Genomic DNA, 21,438 nt, shown 5'->3' on the forward strand with positions numbered 1-21,438 from the left:
CCGGCAGGGGTGGCCGAGCGGTTCTAGGCGCTACAGTCTGGAACCGCGCGACCGCTACGGTCGCAGGTTCGAATCCTGCCTCGGGCATGGATGTGTGTGATGTCCTTAGGTTAATTAGGTTTAAGTAGTTCTAGGTTCTAGGGGACTGATGACCTCAGAAGTTAAGTCCCATAGTGCTCAGAGCCATTTGAACCATTTGAACCTAGCTGTGCCACGCTGGAAGCATATCCTAGGTGACTGTATAAAATCCAAGAAGCTTGTGCCTATTTCTTTTACATAGGGCACGTCGCCAGTTGGCTATATAAGACAGCTTCCCTGTCTCGTAGTTCATAACTTCATTACCCTGTTACTTTTATGATTTTAAAATTATTTGGACTCACGCACAAGCTTCTTGGATTTTATTCGTGAATTAAATCCAAATACATAGGATCTGCTTCGTACAAACGGCATGTTGTCAGGCAGGACGTAATACAGATCTCTGCCTTCTAATCTTAACTTTATGCCAGTATTGTCTTTATATTTTAAAATTCGCTTGGATGTAGAGTAAGCGTTTTGAGATTTCTGATATACAATCCTTTCGACATGTCTACAACCTGGCTTGCTAACGATGACGTTTTCAATTACGTACTGTTATTGTTTAGGCAATTACGATTGCGTGTTGTAGTATGACTACAGCTAACGACGCTTTCCAGCGTTTATTCACAGCCTTTTCGTATTTTGAACGGTATGTTACGTGATAAGCATTAACATAGTTTACAGTACACTGTTGAATGGCTCTGTCTAATATTCACTTTTACATCTAGAATTGGCTCCCCATTACTTTTGCTCAGGTGTTGTACAATGTTTTTGTATTCTACTAGATTGAATTTAATTTTCTTAGGCTATGTTTGCTACATGTGTTACAGATCTGAAGAAACAAGTTATCAAACTTTAATTTTAAAAGGAAAATGGCTCTACAGTCATTAGAAATTTGTACTTTTAAAAATATTTTTATTTAATAAATCACATTAAGATCTCCGTCTCTCCCTCTGACCATGTCAGGCTTCGTTCTAGATTTATGTCTATCTGTCCACGAAGTCTTTCTTTCTTTCTTCTTTCTTTTGCTGGTACCTTGTCCCGCGGTGTCGCAGGGTCGGCACGGTTAAGAACGGATTTGGCAAGGTTAGTTTTTAAGGGGTGGCCAGATGCCCTTCCTTCCGCCTCCCCATACCCCCCAGGACAGAATTAGTGTACCCCTGCTGTCAGCGTCTAGTGTAATACATGTAACAGTGCGAACGTGTTCAGATGTTTGCGAGTCGTGTAACTGAGGCGGAACGTGGGGACCAGCCCGGTATTCACCTAGTGGGATGTGGAAAACCGCCTAAAAACCACATCTGGGCTGGCCGGCACACTGGCCGCCGTCGGTAATCCGCTGGGCGGATTCGATCCAGGGCCAGCGCGCTTACCCGAGTCCAGGAAGCAGCGCATCAGTGCTCTTTTTTTTTAACTAAGACTGCTTTTTTTCTCTCTACCAACTTTTTTGTTTTTTTATTTTGTTTTTTTTGTTTTTCCTTATTTTTGTCATTTTTGTTTTTTTATATTTTTTGTTTTGTTTTCTATTTTTTGGGGTGGTAGTGGACCAGTGGGGGCTCGGGGAGCAAAGTGGGCAGGGGTCGAAACCCGAGGCCTGGCCACAGTGTCCCGTTCACCACCTCCGAGCTTGTGGTGCTTAGGGAAATAGGAGACACAGGAATCAACAGTAGTGGAAGGCGTTGTAGTTATTCATTTATTTGCATGTGTTTTTGTAATATTCACTATTATCATGAAATTATGTGAATACATCGACGAAAGAGAAAAAGAAATATAAATTCTGGGTAAAGAAAAAGAAAAGAAAAAGGAAAAGAAAAAAAAAATCCGCGCAATCTGCGACGCGCTCTCCCATCCGTGGAGGTCAGAAGTAGAATCGATCGTAGGCGGTTGAAACTCAGACACCGCCGGGGAAGGAGGGGTAGGTGCCCTCTGAGCCAGGCACCCCCCCCCCCCCCGCCCCCAACTCAGTGGAGGTCTATCAAAGACCGCTCGAAGATAGATAGCAAATAATGTTCGGTAACGTGGCGTGTTTTCGAGAGCTGCATGGGCTGTTCGTAAATAGGTCCAGAAGTCGACGCGGGATTTAGGTCCCTCATGAAAGAGACAAGCGACCGCCCACCCTTTGACTCACGTAATCGCGTGACATTTGGCGGTGGGAAAACGTCTGTCCTCCAGGTATAGGAACATTCGAGGTTCGATTGTGTCTGGTGGCACCCGGAGATAGCAGGCAGTGATTTGCTGCACGAAGCGCCATACATCTTGCGATGAAGCGCATGTCAGACGGTGTTCATCGTAGTCCAGTTGCTGGCAAAGGAGACAAAGAGGTGATTCTGACAAGCCAATGTTGTGGAGTCGCTGCTTCGTGGCAAATTTCCTGTTGACTATGTGATACCACAGTGCCCGGACGTTCGTAGGGAGGAACGGCTGGTGGACGGTAGTCCACACTATGGGCCACTGGATGGAGGGATGTTTGGTCTCCATCACATTCCGGGGAACACAGCGCATCAGCAGGGTGTAAAAATCCTTAGTCCTGGGTGGGCGAGTATCTGGGAGAACTCTCGGCTAACCCGGTGTTTCAGTCCACAAGGTCTCCTCTCTAAGTTATTCTGTTCTGTCGTGTTTTGTATGTGCTAGTCGTCTATCGTACGACCAACGGGCACACGGGCAGTAAGGCTTTCTGTAGATACGCAGTGCTGTATAATTACTCACTCTGCGCTGTGTTGGTTGCAGTCGGGAGTGCACTGAACGGCCCAAGGTGTACAACTGCGTGACGTCAAGCGACGCGCCGCTGACGTACGGTGACTTCGTAAGCAGCATTGGCCGCTGCACGGCGGACTGGCCTCCCAAGGCGGCGGCGTGGTGCTGCTCGCTATGGGGCACCCGCCACCGGCCCGTCTACTTGCTGTGCCGGCTGCTGCTGCAGCTGCTGCCTGCCTACGTCATCGACTACGTCGCGCTCCTCATGCACCGGAAGCCGCGGTGAGTACCGCACTGTGCTCTCCACCAGACTACCGTAAACGACGTCCAGTTCTTCCGATCTTCGTGATTCGGCATGCAGGCTTTGGCTTGACAGTGATGGATTATAGAGCCTGCGATGTAAGTCCTCGACAGTTTCTGTAATTTCGTCTCTTGCATTATCAACTTCTCACCAACTCCTCCCAGCATTGTGAGTGATAAGCTTGTCTTTTGATTGAACTGAACGAAAGACTCATGTTGAGGTCGACCTTGAAGGTCTTCTCAATCAGTCTTGTGATCTGCGTCCACTGATCTCTTCTGATTGCCGGCCGGTGTGGCCGTGCGGTTAAAGGCACTTCAGTCTGGAACCGCGTGACCGCTACGGTCGCAGGTTCGAATCCTGCCTCGGGCATGGATGTGTGTGATGTCCTTAGGTTAGTTAGGTTTAAGTAGTTCTAAGTTCTAGGGGACTTATGACCACAGATGTTAAGTCCCATAGTGCTCAGAGCCATTTGAACCATTTGATCTCTTCCGATCGCCTTCTTTCCTTTTTTGTTGAGGTCTCTTTGTTTGGCGGCATCTCTGTCAGGTTTTCGCTTTTCTTCTATAAGCTATTCTCTTTCGAGGCTGACTCTCAGATTTTTCTGTTTCTGGAGTGCACTGACTTTCTTTACTGCTGCTGGAATACTGCTGGTGGTTTCTGTCGAGAGTTCTTTCAGTTTCATCCGTCTTACGTTTCCTATGGCAGTTTCTTGTCTATGCCTTGGCTGAACTCATTTATTGTTGGTCCCATGATATGTTTTCTCACCAGTTGAGTGTTAATACGGTTCCTGGCTCTAAATCGTCGAAAGCACTACCTACTTAGAAGCAAGTCATGACTAACACATCTGAGTAATTTGATTGTTCGATGTGAAGATGTAATCTACTTCATTTTTAACCGTGTTGTGAGGTCTTCTCAAGGTCCACTTTCTTTTCGCATTTCCCTTGCAAAATGTATTCATACGGTATAAACATCTTTTACTGCTGTTCCAATAATGTTCGTAATTTCTGTCGTGTGTTCGTTCAGTTCAGTTCCTCTTAGCTTTTCTGTTGGTTGTTAGGAATATTCATCATTTGTCCTTTGTGGTTTCACGTTGAAAGTCCCAAATTTCCAACGAAGCGATGGTCTTCTGGAGGCCTCAGTCTTATCTTAGTGTTAAAATCACTAAGTATTAAGCTAAATGTGGTGGTTCTGAATTTTTTTCTGTTGCAGGTCTTCATATAACTGTTCAAGTTCTTCGTCAGTTGAGGTGTAAGTAGGTGTGCAGCCACATCTGACTCGAAAGCTAAGCTTGGTTCTCAGCCCAAGTATCAGAAAGATCACTCGGTGGGAAATAGATATTGTTGTGAATCACACTTCGCAACTTTTCACAAACACAACTTTTATTGAGGTAAGTTCACAAGGTTGGTGACTGAACAACAAATTCTAATTTTCCACAAAGGTTCGTGGTAACGGACACGCACGCACACACACACACACACACACACACACACACACACACACACACACACACACACACACACACACAAGTAAGAGTCCAATTCAGATACGAAGACGTAATCTTCAGTGGTCGAAGTACACGAGGTCGGCATCCAGAGTGAACTGAACTTCGGGGCTGGTTCTAGCCCCTAAATAGCTGTCTCCAGCCAATCAGGTTTTGGCATAGTGACACTTCCTGCATGCCGTGGCACGAGCTCCCCCTGCAGGAAGTAGTGCTCGGAATGTCTGTTTCCATTATCTTGTATGTAAATAACCGGTGTTCACCATGGTGCTTTTGGTTCGCCTTGGACATAGACAACGCCGTCCTCTGTGGTGTAATATGGGTTGCCGGCCCTCAGGGGCCACCTTGGCTCTGGCATAATAAATATAGCCTTGGTGACAAGGCCTTTCCCCCTGTTGTGAACTGGCAGAGCTGCGCCACCAATATGTGAATTTACGTCTGAGTTATTCTGAAGTATTCTGAAGTAAGACGTACCCAGGCTTGAGGACAGTAAGCGCTTCGCTTTGGAGATTCGTTCACTGCCTCGTTTGATGCTCTGCAATTGATCCTAATTACTTTATGCTCCTGTTGTTGTTTAATATGATAAGTCGATATTTTGCCCCTTTCCGCCTCCAGACTCCACATTTCACACCGATATTCCGAACCTCCATCACTATTTGCCTGCGGTGTACTTGTTTTAACGTTAGAGATTTTCATTCAGGGAAGGTTTGGACCATATCTTCTCATGCTGGTCCAATGTGGATCGAGACGAGGTGGAGAGCTATATAGAGGATAGTAGAAACTTAGATGGATAAGCGTTTTAGGGAATTTTCCCCTCAGGAGGTGCAGGAGAGGAGACACGTGTGCTCTTGTAGGACAGGGTCGCCACTCCCTGAGATTACACTGCGCCCACCGGTTCGTGACAGGTAACCACCTCGTATGACAGCCGTCGCAGTACACCTCAATTCTATATGAATACTGCAGTAGCCTAGAAGCGTCGCACCAGCGACTAAATTAATAACGTTCTGTGCCGACTGTGAAGTGTTGCATAGAAAATTAGCACTACACACAGCCCGATTCTCTCTGTCATAAGCTTACTGCAACTTGAAAAGCTCTTCAGCATAGACGCTTTCCCTGTTATTGTGTCATTGATTACGCATCAGATGTGGTAATACTGCTAGTATTACGAGTAGTTTCAGAATGAGATTTTCACTGTGCAGCGGAGTGTGCGCTGATATGAAACTTCCTGGCAGATTAAAACTGTGTGCCGGGCCGAGACTCGAACTCGGGACCATTGCCTTTCGTGGGCAAGTGCTCTACCAACCGAGCTATCCAAGCACGACTCACGCCCCGGCGTCACAGCTTTACTTCTGCCAGTATCTCGTCTCCTACTTTCCAAACTTTACGGAAGCTTGCCCGCGAGAGGCAAAGGTCCCGAGTTCGAATCTCGGTCCGGCACACAGTTTCAATCTGCCAGGAGGTTTCATATCGGCGCACACTCCACTGCAGAGTGAAAATCTCTTCTGGAAACATTCCCCAAACTGTGGCTAAGCCATGTCTCCGCAATATCCTTTCTTTCAGGAGAACTTGTTTTGCAAGGTTCGCAGAAGAGCTTCTGTAAAGTTTGGAAGGTAGGAGACGAGGTACTGACAGAAGTAAAGCTATGAGGACGGGGCGTGAGTCGTGCTTGGGTAGCTCAGTTGGTAAAGCAGTTGCCCGCGAAAGGCAAATGTCCCGAGTTCGAGTCTCGGCCCGGCACACAGTTTTAATCTGCCAGGAAGTTTCATTACGAGTAGATGATTTTTGCCATTTTTCCAGAATTTGTAGTGTGATTGGCAGTTTTGCTTAAGGATGGCGTACACTGAAGTGGCAGAAGTCATGCTCATATACACACGGAAAATCGCGTACGCAAGATATAAAAGGGCAGCGCATTGGCGAAGCTGTCATTTTTAGTCATATGAGTCAAGCGAACAGCTTTCTGAAGTGATTATGGTCGCGTGACGGGAATTAGCGGACTCTGAACACGGAATGGTAGCTGGAGATAGACTTATGGCACATTCCATTTCAGAATGGGAGTTCAACAGTCCGAGATACACAGTGTCGAGAGTGTTCCGAGAATACCCAATTTCAGGCATCACCTCTCACCGTGGACAACGCAGTGACAGACGGCCTTCACTTAACGACTGAGGGCACCGATGTTTGCGTAGAGTTGTCAGTGTTGACAGCAAACAACACTGCGTGAAGTAACCGCAGAAATCAATGTGGAGCGTACGACGAACGTACCCTTTAGGACTGTCCGGCGGAATTTGACGCTCATGGGCTACGGCAGCAGACGACCGACTTGAGTGCTTTTGCTTACGCGCGACATCGCCTGCTATGCCTAGCCTAGGCTCGTGACCATATCGTTTGGACCCTTGACGACTGCCGGCCGCTGTGGCCGAGTGCTTCTAGGCGCTTCAGTCCGGAGCCGCGCGACTGCTACGGTCGCAGGTTCGAATCCTGCCTCGGGCTTGGATGTGTGTGATGTCCTTAGGTTAGTTAGGTTTAAGTAGTTCTAAGTTCTAGGGGACTGATGACCACAGATGTTAAGTCCAGAAGTGCTCAGAGCCATTTCAACCATTTGAACCCTTGACGACTCGAAACCCGTGGCCTGTTGAGTCCCGATTTCAGGAGGTAAGAGTTGATGGTGAGGTTCGAGTGTAGCTCATGCCCCACGAAGTAGTGGGCCCAAGTCGTCAACAAGCCAGTGTGCAGGCTGGTGGATTGGTGCAAGCTGTGTTTACATGGAATGGACTGGACCCTCTGGTCCGACTGAGCCGATTGTTGACTGCAGTTGTTACGTTCGGCTGCTTGGAGACTATTTTCAACCATTCACGGACTTCACTTTCCGGAACAATGATGACACGTAACGGTGTCACAATTGTTCGCAATTGGTTTGAAGAACGTTCTAGACAATTCAGGCGAAGTGTTTGGTCTCTCAGATCGCCCGACATTTATTCTATCGAACATTTATAGGACATAATATAGAGAGGTCAGTTCGTGGATAAAATCTTCTATCGGCAACACTTTCGCAGTTATGGACGGCTATAGGGGCAGCGTGGCTCAACATTTTTGCAATGGACTTGCTGAGTCCACGCCACGTCTAGCTGCTCTCTCTCTCTCTCTCTCTCTCTGTTCGTTTAGTCGGTTCCGACTCTTCGTGACTCCATGAACCAAATCACGCCACTTTTTCCTGTCTTGGACTTTCTCCCGTACACCTTCCAGGTTGGAACACATTGCTTCTGTGATGCCATCGATCCATCTCATCCTCTGACGTCCTCTCCTTCTAGTTCCTTCAATCTTCCCCAGCATTAATGTTTTTTCCAGCGAGGCATGCCTTCGCATTGTGTGTCCAAAGTAGGTCAGCTTTGGTTTTAACATTAGACCTTCCAGGGAGAAATCTGGATTTATTTGCTCCAATATTGATCTGTTGGTTCTCTTTGCAGTCCATGGAACTCTAAGAAGTTTCCTCCAACACTACAATTCGAAGGAGTCAATTCTTCGCCGTTCAGCCTTTCTAATGGTCCAGGTCTCACATCCATACATCACAACTGGAAAGACCGTAGCCCTCACAATACGGATCTTTGTTGCTAGTGTTATATCTCTGGACCTTATAACCTTGTCAAGGTTTGACATCGCCTGTCTACCGAGCAACAGGCGTCTCCGGATTTCATGGCTGCAGCCGCCATCAGTAGATATCTGGGAACCGAGATAACTGAATGTGGTCACTACCTCCATGATTTCTCCTGCTATATCCCACGAATCGGTAGGTGTAGTTGCCATAATTTTCGTTTTCTTCACATTCAGTCTAAGACCGGCCTTTTTACTTTCGTCTTTCACCTTCAGCAAGAGGATGTCCGACGCGATATTAGGAGGTATTCCAATGTGTTCTACACAATACTGGCAGCGTTCTGCGTGCCTTGTTCCACTTTCTGGTGACAGCTGTTTCTCCTTAATGTTAGCTGGTCTGACTTTCTCCGCTCCCTTTTGAGGGAGTTTTCTAGGTCATGGGATATAGTTTCCGTGCACAATAAACTCTGTTGATACGGCACTTGTGATATTCGCTGTTTTTGGCTTCATTAAAATAGCAAATAGTTAATACTTTCAGCCAGAAGGCAAATGCTTGTTTATGAAGAATGATTAATGTATAATAATGCGTCGCATAGCGACGGTGGAAGTTCGTAAATAATATAATTCGTCGTCTTTGGGCGGCAACATAAACAGAAGAATACGGATCGATATGCGATCCTTCACTATTTTGTTTGCTGGAGAACAAATGAAGCCTTGGGCGCTAAACGCTTGTACTGTTTTTCTTAAATAAGACGGACGCAGATTTGTGGCAGTCTGATCTAATTTTTTTACTAAATATATAAAAACGTGTTATGTCTAAGTTTGAGTGAAGTGTGAAAAGAAGAACTGTTATAACTTATCGTGGCGACGCACGAGCGACTCAAGAGGACAATGTCTATATAAAAGAGCGCTCAGTGGACATGAAACGGACATAAAAATCTACCGTCATTGTGGTACTAAGCTTAAGGTACGATATATGTGTTAGTTATAATAAATATTTGTTCTGGGAATACTGAATCATTTAGCAGTGCTCATTCCTATCATCTCCTCAGTATTATTTTAATTTTAATTATGCATTTTGCTAAGATTACAGACACCAAGATCAGCATTCCAATGTGCGTGTTACATTGATAAAAAGAAAACTGTTTTATAGTCTTTTTGCATCAGGTTTAATATTGAATTTCCCTTTTGTGTGATGTTACAGTTGTTTTTGCGCCCTTAAGAACTTTCTGGTCCGTTAGGAAATTGTCTTGTCATAACAATAACTTCACGACCGGGTATGATCGTATCTACGATCATGAAGTAATCAGAAAGACGATAATGCAATTTCTTAATCAATAGCACGCTAGCTGTGACTGCTTCAAGCCACGCGAAACTTCAAGTAAGGGCTATTCACATTTCATAATACAATATTTTATGACAACGGTCAATCCATGATTCTTACGCCAATTGTGATTGATAAAACAGTAAGTGAAATCTCAAATTCCAACTTTTCCATTTAATAACAACAACACTTTCATTTTGTTACATCACACACTTTATGTTATTCGTAGGTTACGTAGCATCTCTGTGGCTGTTCACGTTTTGCAATCAGTTCACTGTGGTCATCTATTCATGTTTTGGGCATAGTGCCGATGACAGTGTTTTTAAATAAATTTTTAAGAGTTTATAATGATTAAAAGATGTGCGGCCCACTCGTAATGTTTACATTACAACCATTGGAACGCCTCAAAAATGTTAATCCCCGTAAGACCTACGAGTACACCTTCATCTTCGATATTGTGAAAGAAATCTACTGCAACCTCTTTGCTTTCTGTAATTTGGAAGGTCGTAGTAAGGATCAAAAGAAGAAAAAACGTCCAGTAAATATGAGCTCTAAAATGCGTACGTTAAGAGCTATGAACACCTGTTGGTATTCGCTACTCTGGAAAACATCTCTTAATGTGCTCGTAGCTAACACATCTCTTCTAGTGAACAAGTGCTCTTTTCTCGTAGCTCTTGCAGTGCACTTTAGATCCCATGTTTACTACATATAATGTTCTTGTTTCGGTCCGTACTAGCACCTCTCGAAGTATGGAAGGCGAAGAGATTGTGGTATAGAAGAGGTTTTTTTCACAGTGTCGAAGGTGAAGAAGTGCTCATACCTCATTTTAGAGCTCATGTTTATTGCTTTTTTTTTTTTGCCTATGATCATTCTTCACATATCCTTAACACTGTCTATTTCCCCAGGGACACGCTTTTGGTAACTATCTTGATTACTTTCAAACTATTAAGTCCTTTTTTGCAAACCTAGACCTCACACTGGGCAATTTGATACCGTATTCGTCCATTTCCGGCTCTTCGTATGGATGTAAAATTTGGACAAAAATCCATTGTTTGATATTACCCAAAACCACTAAGTTTTCCTTAATTAAATCTTTCTGTGCAAAACGAGACGTCACGGTGTCCAATTTGCTACTTCGCTGTTTGTTTGGTTACGAATATTTTGAGAGAAATCCGTTGTGTGTCATCTAGAGAGCGTTGATTTCACTCCGCTTGAACATGTGACCAGAAATTATTGGCACTATGATTTACACTGAGAGACACCCACATGCCTTGCTCATACTGTGGTATCAAGCAGTCAGGCCTGCAAGATGAGTGGTCTGCCAAGGGAGGGCATTTATTCTTATTTCTCGCAAAACATCAATGACTGATTATGAGCTCTAGTACCCACAATTAAGCTGAAAATTACTCTCCTGTTTGTATATTACGCAACGGAAACGGATAACGCACATCTGACTATTAGGAATTTACACAACTCTGATTGCTCACTACGCTCTGGCAATACCACATTTTCTTTCTTACCCAACGGCTTTGTTCAACACGTGGCCATCGCACTGAATATGAATGGCGCACACATTATAAATTCTGGATATCATGACTACACACTATTCTAAGAACAAGGCCACCAATCTTTTTCTTTTCACTATCTTTTTTATTCCGATAAATTCTATTATGATTCAAAGATAACCTAAACACACCATTACATTTTATACAACAATTACACATGAGAAACTCCGCCCAGTGGGCATGGCTTTACGTTGGTGATTCTCTATCTTATGGTCTCGTAATGATCTAACGCTACAGTGCACTTTCTGGATAGGATGGTGGATCTTTCGCTATATCTCACACTTCGACTCTCACACCCATCATCACGAAAATTTCCTCCAGGCCGAGCGCTACAAAAAGGAACATGCATAATCCACTGCCTCTGAACCTATCTTGCTACTCTTCCATGCAAACCACACATAATTAAATTACGTGAAATACATCACACTGGCAACATAGAATACAATCACAAAGTATAGTCACAACGTTAGAATCACTTCACTTTCAGCTTCCCCACCTCAATTAGTATTCATCCCAGTTTTACACGACACTGCCCCACTTCGTAACTTTTCTTTCCTACTACGAACTCTGGAGGATATATGCACGTCTTCCTGTGCAATGCAAGCCAACTGGCGTTGCTGGATGGACGGCTGACTCACCTTGCTTCTCTCACAGAGTATCAGAGTTTGAATCAAGCGTCACACGGAAACATAACACGCAAAGTAATATTAAGATCATATTCGTCACACACGCGAGTCCTCAACTGATACCTTGGACGAGTACTTCTCTTTGTCCTTTGTCTCATACACAGACTGAGACTCACACGGTACTCACCACGTGGAAGTGCTCGTCTGTAATTTCAAGTCCTGCACACGCCATTTCTTAAATATTTCCAACTTATAGTACACACACCAGTAATTCAGCTTAACTTTAGCACTCGCAAGTATTTCAACTTATTGCTACACGTTGTTTCATTGTGACCGTTGGTCACTTCCGAAGATTACTACGATCCCCTTAATATTACCTGCCTGTCATTTAATTCTACCCCCAAAAGTTCCTGAAATAGAGAAATAATTATTCCAAACTACTTCTAAGTATTTCACATGCATACCATTCTCTCCACTCTTTTGTCTTTATGGAGCACACCTAAGACAGGTCTTACCAACACAAGATCCAGCGCCAGAGTGCTGAAACATGACTGTTCTTCAGGTCATCTCGCACCTCCGCCGAGGTGGGGGAGCACCGTGCTACCGTATTGGTCAGTTACATTTCAGGCGCTCAAAGCTTAGGCAGATCTCTTTGGTTCCACCAAAGGTGACCGAAGAACTGTCTCAAAGATGATCATATATTGCACATTCACTATCTGCGGTTAGCAGACGACCATACATCATTCATTTCACAGATCTCACCAAACTGGATGTAGGGATTTATTTTGTGGAAGTGCACATGTGATTAATTAAATAAATAAATTGTCCTTCTTTCCTACACTGGTATCCGGCTTCGTTGTATTAAGTGAAATTACGTTATTATTACAAAAAATATGTTGTTCTGACAAGAATAACGAAGAATGTTGTACCTATTTTCAATGTCGAGCGGTACTGTGCCCTTTCAACACAAGTGTAATTAGTTAATTAACGGTAAATTGTTATCAAGAAATTGGACTAGAACAAATAGCTGAATAGAAGTAATAAAAAAAAGTAAATGATAATACTTTCTTTGCAAAACAGGCTGAGGGAATATTACAGAAAGGCACACAAAATCAACAAGGCGTTGGAGTTCTTCGTGATGCGCGAGTGGGACTTCGAGACGGCGCAGACCGAGGCGCTGCGGTCGCGCCTCGCCGCCGAAGGCGGCGCACTGCTGCCGTTCGACCCCCGGCTGATAGACTGGGAGCGCTACTTTGGCCACTTCGTGTGCGGCGTGCGGCGCTTCCTCCTCAAAGACGACCTGGACTCCGTGCCCGCTGCCAGGCTGCGCTACAGGAGGTCAGTAACAAGAGGCGTCTCCCTCACAACGAAGCTCGGCCAAATACTCGTTCTCGAAATGAGGCTATCCCACGGATACGTGACTCTTAATTCGCAGGCAAGGAGTTTTCCTTTCCTTCTCCCAGACAGGTGTGCAGGCGAGCATGTAGGACGGAGGGATAATTTTATCTGTCGTTCATTGTACGAGGTATGTTCAAAAAATTCTGTAACTAACTAACCTAAGAACAACACACACATCCATGCCCGAGGCAGGATTCGAACCTGCGACCGTAGCGGTCGCGCGGTTCCAGACTGTAGCGCCAGAACCGCTCGGCCACCAGCGGCCGGCGTTGTATGTCTGTTAATTAGTTATTGTCCATGGCTGTTTTGAGTAGCACGTTGTGTCGCAAGCACTGCGAATTTCAAGATAACTGTTACAGAGACACAGCAAATGATGCAGGAAGCCTGCGGTGATGAGTGCTTAAGAGTACTCGGAGTTACGAATGGCTCACATGGTTTAAAAATGGCCGGACTGAAGTTAAAGGTGACCCTCTGCGGCGGCGCGGTTCTTTCCGTCCCTTTACGACGAACCTCCACCTACCTGTGAACATTGTCTCAGTAGATCGTCAGTAGGAAAGCCGAGTGAAACTTACTGTACTCCGACGTGAACCAGGCTGCAATTGAAGTCACTAATCTACGTTTCGGGAGAAACTTTTCACACAAATGAAAGGTTGAAAATTTTGTCCTCAATTAGTATATTCTGAAACTTAGGTGAACAAGTATCACTGCCAAGCCCGTGCTAGTCATAACACAGTCACTCACAATCCCTTTCACTCTCGTTATCAAGTTTATGGTGTTGCATTTCCCGAAAACGTAATAGCTACAAAAATACTGATTGTCTTTGATTGATAATGCTCGCCAAATATTAAGTCTGTTGGTACCAAATGCAGTCACAGTTTTTAGCCACCGACCTGCTCAATACGCCACGCGGAATATATGTCTTTTCTCGTCACAAAATTCTCTTGAAAATTCCGAACTTTCTACACACCCATCGGGATAATTATGCCATCACTTTACCACACTTTTTCTGTATGAAACACTGCTAGATCCGGCAACTTATCGTTTCCATCGGAACTACTACTACACACGTCCGAACTGTTTCATGACTGGGCTCCCACCCTTCTCTAGAATATTCTAAGTCTTCTCTACCAGTAGAGAAAGGCGCGCGAAGAATATTGCTTTACCATTGGTCAGTTTACTCAACAGACATTAGCAAAACAACGTTTTCCCGCGTCAGTCCACGCTTTTCATCAATAACCAATCGCAAAATAGTAAACCTAACGACTGCACTTTTTACCGACGTAATTATCTAATATGCTGAAGTTTTGTTTATGCACAAAGTTATTTACTATTGTTATTTATACCTGAATTAACTTTCCCTTTACCATAAACTTACTTTACAGATCTATTCTACAAAAATCCTCTTTGTCCATATCCATACTTCTTCGAAATGTTCCCACACTAAATCCCACTACATAATTCGTTAAACAATTATCTTCATATTAACCTTAAACCACCCTCACGCATCATCCATACTGCTAAAACACATTTATAACATTTTACATACACAAAAAGACATAATAACACTTCATGAAAATACTAGAACAGTTTATGAAGAACATTCTATTACTTTAGTGCCCTCTAGTGGGCACAATAGAAATTAAAATCACAGTCCCCCTATCCAATATTGTCCTCTATCGGCTGATACATAAACTACGTGCGCGTCCAGTCTCGCGTCACCATCTGTCACTATCCAGCTCTCAGACACATCTCCCACTTAACCGCCTCAAAGGCAGGATGAATGCCGGACATTTGCCACACTTGCCCCTTCGCCAGGTAGCTTGAGTAGCGATCTCTCAGGCAAGGGACGCTCTTCCTCGTACTACCTCTGTCCGCTTCCAAACTGCCGTCTCCACATCTTACTCGATATAACCAGTTCGTAAGGGACCTTCTTCTTCAACATGTTGACCAAATACAGAGCTTCTTTTCCGAAATCTAAATATTTATAACTTTTTGGAAACGAAAGTAATACCGACGATTATATCAGTATGTAATTAGTTCTGCCAAGTATAAATATAGATTCCTCTGTCTGTACGGTAGCTTCCTTTCACGCTTACTGATTGCGATAGAAACAGTCCATCGGCATGGGAGCAACAAGAAAGGAACGATGTAACGAGAATGCGAATGTACGGTAATCATTTCTGTTTGATCACTGCATTTGTGCCTACTTTAATTACTATAACTGCATACCCAAAGACAATAAGGAAAGAATAAATGGGTATGTGAATGTTTGAAAAGAAGACCGACATACTCCATATTAATTTACTCTCTAAAAACATTAGTTAATAAAGTGTAGCCGGACAATGTTCAAAACATAACTGAAAACACGCTCACTAAATAGAGATAAGAACATCTATGATTGACATGTCATCTAAAGTCGACTTACAATTTTTAAATATTAGAAATAAGGAAATGAAGTAATACAGAATGCTATGGTTGTAACGTACGTTGTTGTTCTACATTGTTTAGCTCCGGTATTTACAGGGTCACAGAGAAACCATCCTAGGTTCTGGAGGAAAAAGCTGTAATTGTAACTATCTGCACTACAATAGAAACAAAAAGGACAACTTAAGGAAAAATAATGTAAGCTCACAATCGACTTTGAAGCAGATAGTTCCTGTGACTTAGTATGGGCGGAGGTTATATTCGACAACCGGAATAAGTTAATAACTGGCTCCTTTTGCCGACCCCTGGTCTCAGATGAAACAGTTACTGAACAGTTCAAAGAAAACTTGAGTCTCATCACAAATAGGTACCCTACTCATACAATTATAGTTGGCAGTGACTTCAATCTACCTTCCGCATGTTGACAAAAATACATTTTCATACCCTATTGTAAGTAGAAAACAACTTCCGTAATTGTTCCAAATGCTTTTTTCTTTAAATTATTTTTGACAATTAGTTGACGAGGCCATTCAAATTATAAATGGTTACGAAAACACACTTGACCTCTTAGCCACAAATAATCCTGAGCATCACGAAGGATACGGGGATTAGTGAACGCGCAGTCGTAGCGAGGATCAATGTCGTAACAAAGAAATATCTATTTAGAAAAGCAGCTAAAAATTCGGTAGACGTCTTTCTAAGTGACAATCTCCAATCCTTCCAAACTATGTAAGTGAAGACCATATGTGGCTCAACTTCAAAGAAATAGTATCAACAGCACTCGAGATATTCATACCAAATAAATTAATAAGAGACGGAACAGATCCCCCATGGTAGACAAAACACGACAGAAGCCTGTTGCAGGAGCGCAAAATCTCCAAGATTGGTGGAGTTTTACTGAGGCTCGAAATTTGGTGGGAATTTCAATGTGAGATGCATTTAATAGTTTCCACAACGAAACTCGCTCTAGAAATGTGGCGGAAAATCCAACGAGATACTGGTCCCATGTTGAGTAAACCAGCGGCAAGGCTCAGTAAGTACCTTTACTGCGCGACAGCGACGGTAATGTTACTGATGACAGTGCCACTAAAGTGGAGTTAGTAAATGCATTTTCCGAAATTCCTTCACCAAAGAAGACGAAGTAAATATTCAAGAATTCGAAATGAGAACAGCTGCAAACATAATTTAGAAGTTGATATCCCTGGCATTGCAAAGCAACTGAAATTACACCGTCAGTGACAGGGGAAATGATCAAATATCTTTTCAAAAAGTCTCTAATGTATAAGAAAAGTAGGTCTAATACATTTGTTTCTGATGTTCTTTAGTAACAATTAATTTTCAGTAGTAACCTCCTTCCTTTAACTTACCTGTTTAAAGATAATCAACAATTTAGTAAGAAATTTTAATTTTTAAAGGACTATATCTAAATGTACTTAAGTAGATTTATATCTACTATAAATGTTTGCAGCTAAACTTAAATAAAAAATATTTGAGGTGCCAAAATTCTCAACCATAGGATAAGATCAGTTTTGGAATGTCAACTTAAGGTGCAATTCAGAGGTTCAGTTCCCAATTTCTTTTACAAAAGCGTATACTATCAGTTTAACAAAACATGATATTTTAGGTGATAGTTGCGATTCTGAAGCTTCAGAAAATAATTTTAGAACTCACAATTATTTAATAGTATGGCTATAATATTGGAAGGTAGAAAAAAGTCATCTTAACGTGACAACAATAGGGATACTTTTGTGAGGCTTGAAACACTTTTTAATTTTTACATTAAAGGCTGATTAGCATCACACTTCGCACTGGCTTTGGACCGTCAAAATGACAAATGAACATTTACCATTCTGGCATGTGTAAAATCAGCCTAAACACGTTGAACTAATGTACACTCTATTTACAATTACAACTTAATATTAGTTCCGATAATGCTGCTTCAGTGTTTTAATAATTTTATCTCACTAATCTGCGAGGACTCAGTGGTCTTCATAGTTTTTTAATACATTATTTTTAACGTATTTTAGTCCAGTTTCTGTATATTGGTAATGGCTTTCAAGCAAGGCCTAACGTTGCCAGGCTCTTTGTAATTCTTTATGATTCTCTCTACCCTGTCGTCCAGCTTCAAGTACTTCTTCTTCCTCTTCTTACCTTCAAGATTCATTTCCGATTTCATGTACATGCAGTTTGTGAGATCTGCTTCCTTTGTCAAGCACTCCACCAAATAGTTGATTCTAGGGTGAGGGTTTCCAATAATACTATTCATTTTGTTGTGCCACGCTTCAACAGCATTCCTCGTTCGGTGCCTTTTTCCGTAACAGTCCCACATTTCTATTGCGATATTCATTCTCTAGATATTTATCCAATAAGTAGTCAAAAAATTGAGAGAACCTCCCGTTGTCAGGAGCTTCTGCATGAATCTCAATCAATCCATTGCTTACGTCCTCCAGTTTTACAACTGCCAGCGTTGCACACATGCTGACGTGAAGTCTTAAATCCTCATTCTAGCGGTATTCCTCAGTTAGACCGAGAAAACGAATTCTTCCCCATAAACTCTTCTTCATATGGAAATAGAATCCATTTATTTCAATTGTGGTAAAAACTTGACGAATTGCCGATATCGCAGCTGCCTCAAAGTCAACCTTTACTTGTTTAGGACACCACTCAGAGACTGCCTGTTTTATCAGATGAAACAGACGAACATAAGCGTCATTCTTCTTATTAGGGAGCAGTGCAGTAGGAAGAATGTTTGTTTCTTTAATCGGGCCTCGTAAGTCTACTTGTATGGTGTAGATGTGTGCAAACTGTTTGCTGCAGCTCTTAAATGTTCCATCCATAAAAAAATGGGAACATGTTTTTAAACTTTATTTTCCTTTGCTTCCACTAAAAATCATTATTCTCACCTCTAATCTATCGTCTTCCAGAAGAAAACTACTGCCATCTCCCATTTTAATAGATCTTTATGAAGATCAATTTCATAAGAGTTCTTAGGCTCTTGTTGGTTCCCCCGCTCTTGACTGCATCGACGACGCATGGTTCTCTTCATAGATTCTGAATTAGGCATCAGTGTAACAAAGTCATACATTTTATTATGTAGATTTCCTATTTGATCCGCGTATATCTCCGATAACTGTGTAGTTTCTTTTCGAGACCTTCTCTTCGCCCTTTCCACTTGATTTTTCACTTTCAGAGCCGCATCATCAGGTGGTCCACAGAGATGTTGTAATACGTTCAACACTTCTCCGTTCCTCGAAAGCAGCTTTCCCTTGCAATGATCCGCTTTTCGGCGTAAGCATATCCATGTAACTACACCGTCTTTAGATTCCCTCTGTTTAAGATACGCGTAACCTTTTGTAATGAGCAGGAGGCCTGCCCTTGTTCGTTGCAATAACTTCCATACTGATGGTCACGTTAGGAACTTCGAAAGCAAACTGGAGGGGGGGGGGGGGGGGCGGGTGAGGAGGAGAAGGAGGAGGAGGAGGGGGAGACAAGCGACCCCGTGGCAACTGTCCGGACACCCGCAGGATCGTTATACGGCGCTACGCCTCATTTGGTTCAGGACGCCCTTCGACGTCTGCCGGCGACGCTCATGTCAGAAACATCAACGAAACAGTGCCTGCCAATCAAAGGCTGACTGTTCTAGAGATTGCAGAAGAGTGTCACATTTCAGTTGGATCATGTTATGAAACCTGACACAGCATCCTGGAATCCGTGTTGCCGCCAAATTCGTCCCGCGGCTCATGAGTCCTGGCCAGTAAGACCTTCGACTCGCAATCTGTGAAGAGGTTCTTGATAGCGCAAATGAGAAAGATATATTTTTAAGAGAATCATATGCGGTGATGAGGCGTGGGTCTACGGATACGATGTTGAGACCAAGGTTTAATCTTCACAGTGGGTCGAGAAAAGTTTTCCAGCACCAAAAAAGCTCATCAGGTCACGTCAAATGTCAGAGCCATGCTGATAATTTTCGTTGACTTTGAGGGATTAGTTCATCGTGAATTCGTGCCACAGAGCAAATTGTCACTCGATGGTACTATCGGGACGTGTTACAACGTCTGTGAGAAAATGTGAGGAGGAAACGGCCTGAAACGTGGCGAGACAATTCATGGCTCTTGCATGACGATCGCGCGCCCGCAGATTCATCCCTTTTGGTTCGTGATTATTGCACAAAAACGAAATCACTGTGTTCCCTCATCGTCCGTACTCCACTGACTTGGCTCCTGCAGAGTTTTCCAAAGTTGAAAACCCTGTTACAAGAACGAAGATTCGCAACGATAATCTAAAAGCCGTAAATTCAACTAAATACCTAGGTATTACAATTACGAACAACTTCAATTGGAAGGATCACATACAAAACGTTGTGGGGAAGGCTAATCAAAGACTGCGTTTTATTGGTAGGACACTTAGATCTACTAAGGAGACTGCTTACACTACGCTTGTCCGTCCTCTTTTAGAGTACTGCTGCGCGGTATTGGATCCTTACCAGATAGGACTGACGGAGTACATTTAAAAAGTTCAAAGAAGGGCAGCACGCTTTGTATTATCGCGAAATATGAGAGAGAGTGTCACAGAAATGATACAGGATTTGGCCTGGACATCATTAAAAGAAAGGCGTTTTTCGTTCCGACGGAATCTTCTCACGAAATTCCAATCACCAACTTTCTCCTCCGAATGCGAAAATATTTTGTTGACACCGACCTACAGAGGAACCATCACCACGATAAAATATGGGAAATCAGAGCTCGTACGGAAAGATATAGGTGTTCATTCTTTCCGCGCGCTATACGAGATTGGAATAATATAGAATTGTGAATGTGGTTCGATGAACCCTCTACCAGGCGCTTAAATGTGATTTGCAGAGTATCCATGTAGATGTAGATGTAGATAGAGGAAATAAAAGAAAATTCGCAGACGGCGCTTCGCGCGATCCAGCAGGATGCTTATCAAGACTGTTTCCGGAAGTGGAAACGGTGTTGGAAGGGGTGTATCAATTGTGAGGAAGTATTTCCAAGGGGACCATGCACAATAAGTAAAAGGCAAGCGTTAGAAAAATTTTATAGACAGAGTTCCGGAATTTTTTGTACAGACCTCCTATAGCGACACGGAATCCACCCGTTAGTTAATCTTCCTACCAGTAATGACGGTGTTCATGCAAAACTCCGACAAACTAAATGATCTGTTAAATCTGGGGAATAATATTAAACACGAGGTGAGGAAACCTGATTGCTCACAAATGAAACGAATAAAAAAAAATCTGTCGTATTTAATAGTGGAATAACTACAACATTTTTATAAAATTTGATTGTTGCCATAATTTACTGAATAGTATCCTCGCTGTTGTAGAATAATCATTAATACTGAAAAAAAATCTGTCGTATCTAATACTGGAATAACTACAACATTTTTATAAAACTTGATTGTTGCCATAATTTACTGAATAGTATCCTCGCTGTAGTAGAACAATCATTAATACTGAAAAAAAATCTGTCGTATCTAATACTGGAATAACTACAACATTTTTATAAAACTTGATTGTTGCCATAATTTACTGAATAGTATCCTCGCTGTAGTAGAACAATCATTAATACTGAAAAAAAATCTGTCGTATCTAATACTGGAATAACTACAACATCTTTATAAAATTTTATTGTTGCCATAATTGACTGAATAGTATCCTCGCTGTAGTAGAACAATCATTAATACTGAAAAAAAATCTGTCGTATCTAATACTGGAATAACTACAACATTTTTATAAAATTTTATTGTTGCCATAATTGACTGAATAGTATCCTCGCTGTAGTAGAACAATCATTAATACTGAAAAAAAATCTGTCGTATCTAATACTGGAATAACTACAACATCTTTATAAAATTTTATTGTTGCCATAATTGACTGAATAGTATCCTCGCTGTAGTAGAACAATCATTAATACTGAAAAAAATCTGTC

At 42.6% G+C, this 21,438-nt stretch overlaps 1 protein-coding gene across 1 annotated transcript in view; it reads left to right on the forward strand.

Annotated features, from left to right (window-relative positions):
• LOC126203996 (putative fatty acyl-CoA reductase CG5065) overlaps positions 1 to 21,438 on the forward strand; it is a 105,185-nt gene that overhangs the window by 75,868 nt on the left and 7,879 nt on the right. The window contains exons 6-7 of the mRNA XM_049938428.1: positions 2,800 to 3,048; positions 12,749 to 13,006. Of these exons, the coding sequence (XP_049794385.1) occupies positions 2,800 to 3,048; positions 12,749 to 13,006 (507 nt within the window). The remainder of the gene's footprint in view (positions 1 to 2,799; positions 3,049 to 12,748; positions 13,007 to 21,438) is intronic.

The sequence above is a fragment of the Schistocerca nitens genome, chromosome 9 (genome assembly GCF_023898315.1).
Source record: "Schistocerca nitens isolate TAMUIC-IGC-003100 chromosome 9, iqSchNite1.1, whole genome shotgun sequence".
Taxonomy (NCBI): Eukaryota; Metazoa; Arthropoda; class Insecta; order Orthoptera; family Acrididae; genus Schistocerca; species Schistocerca nitens.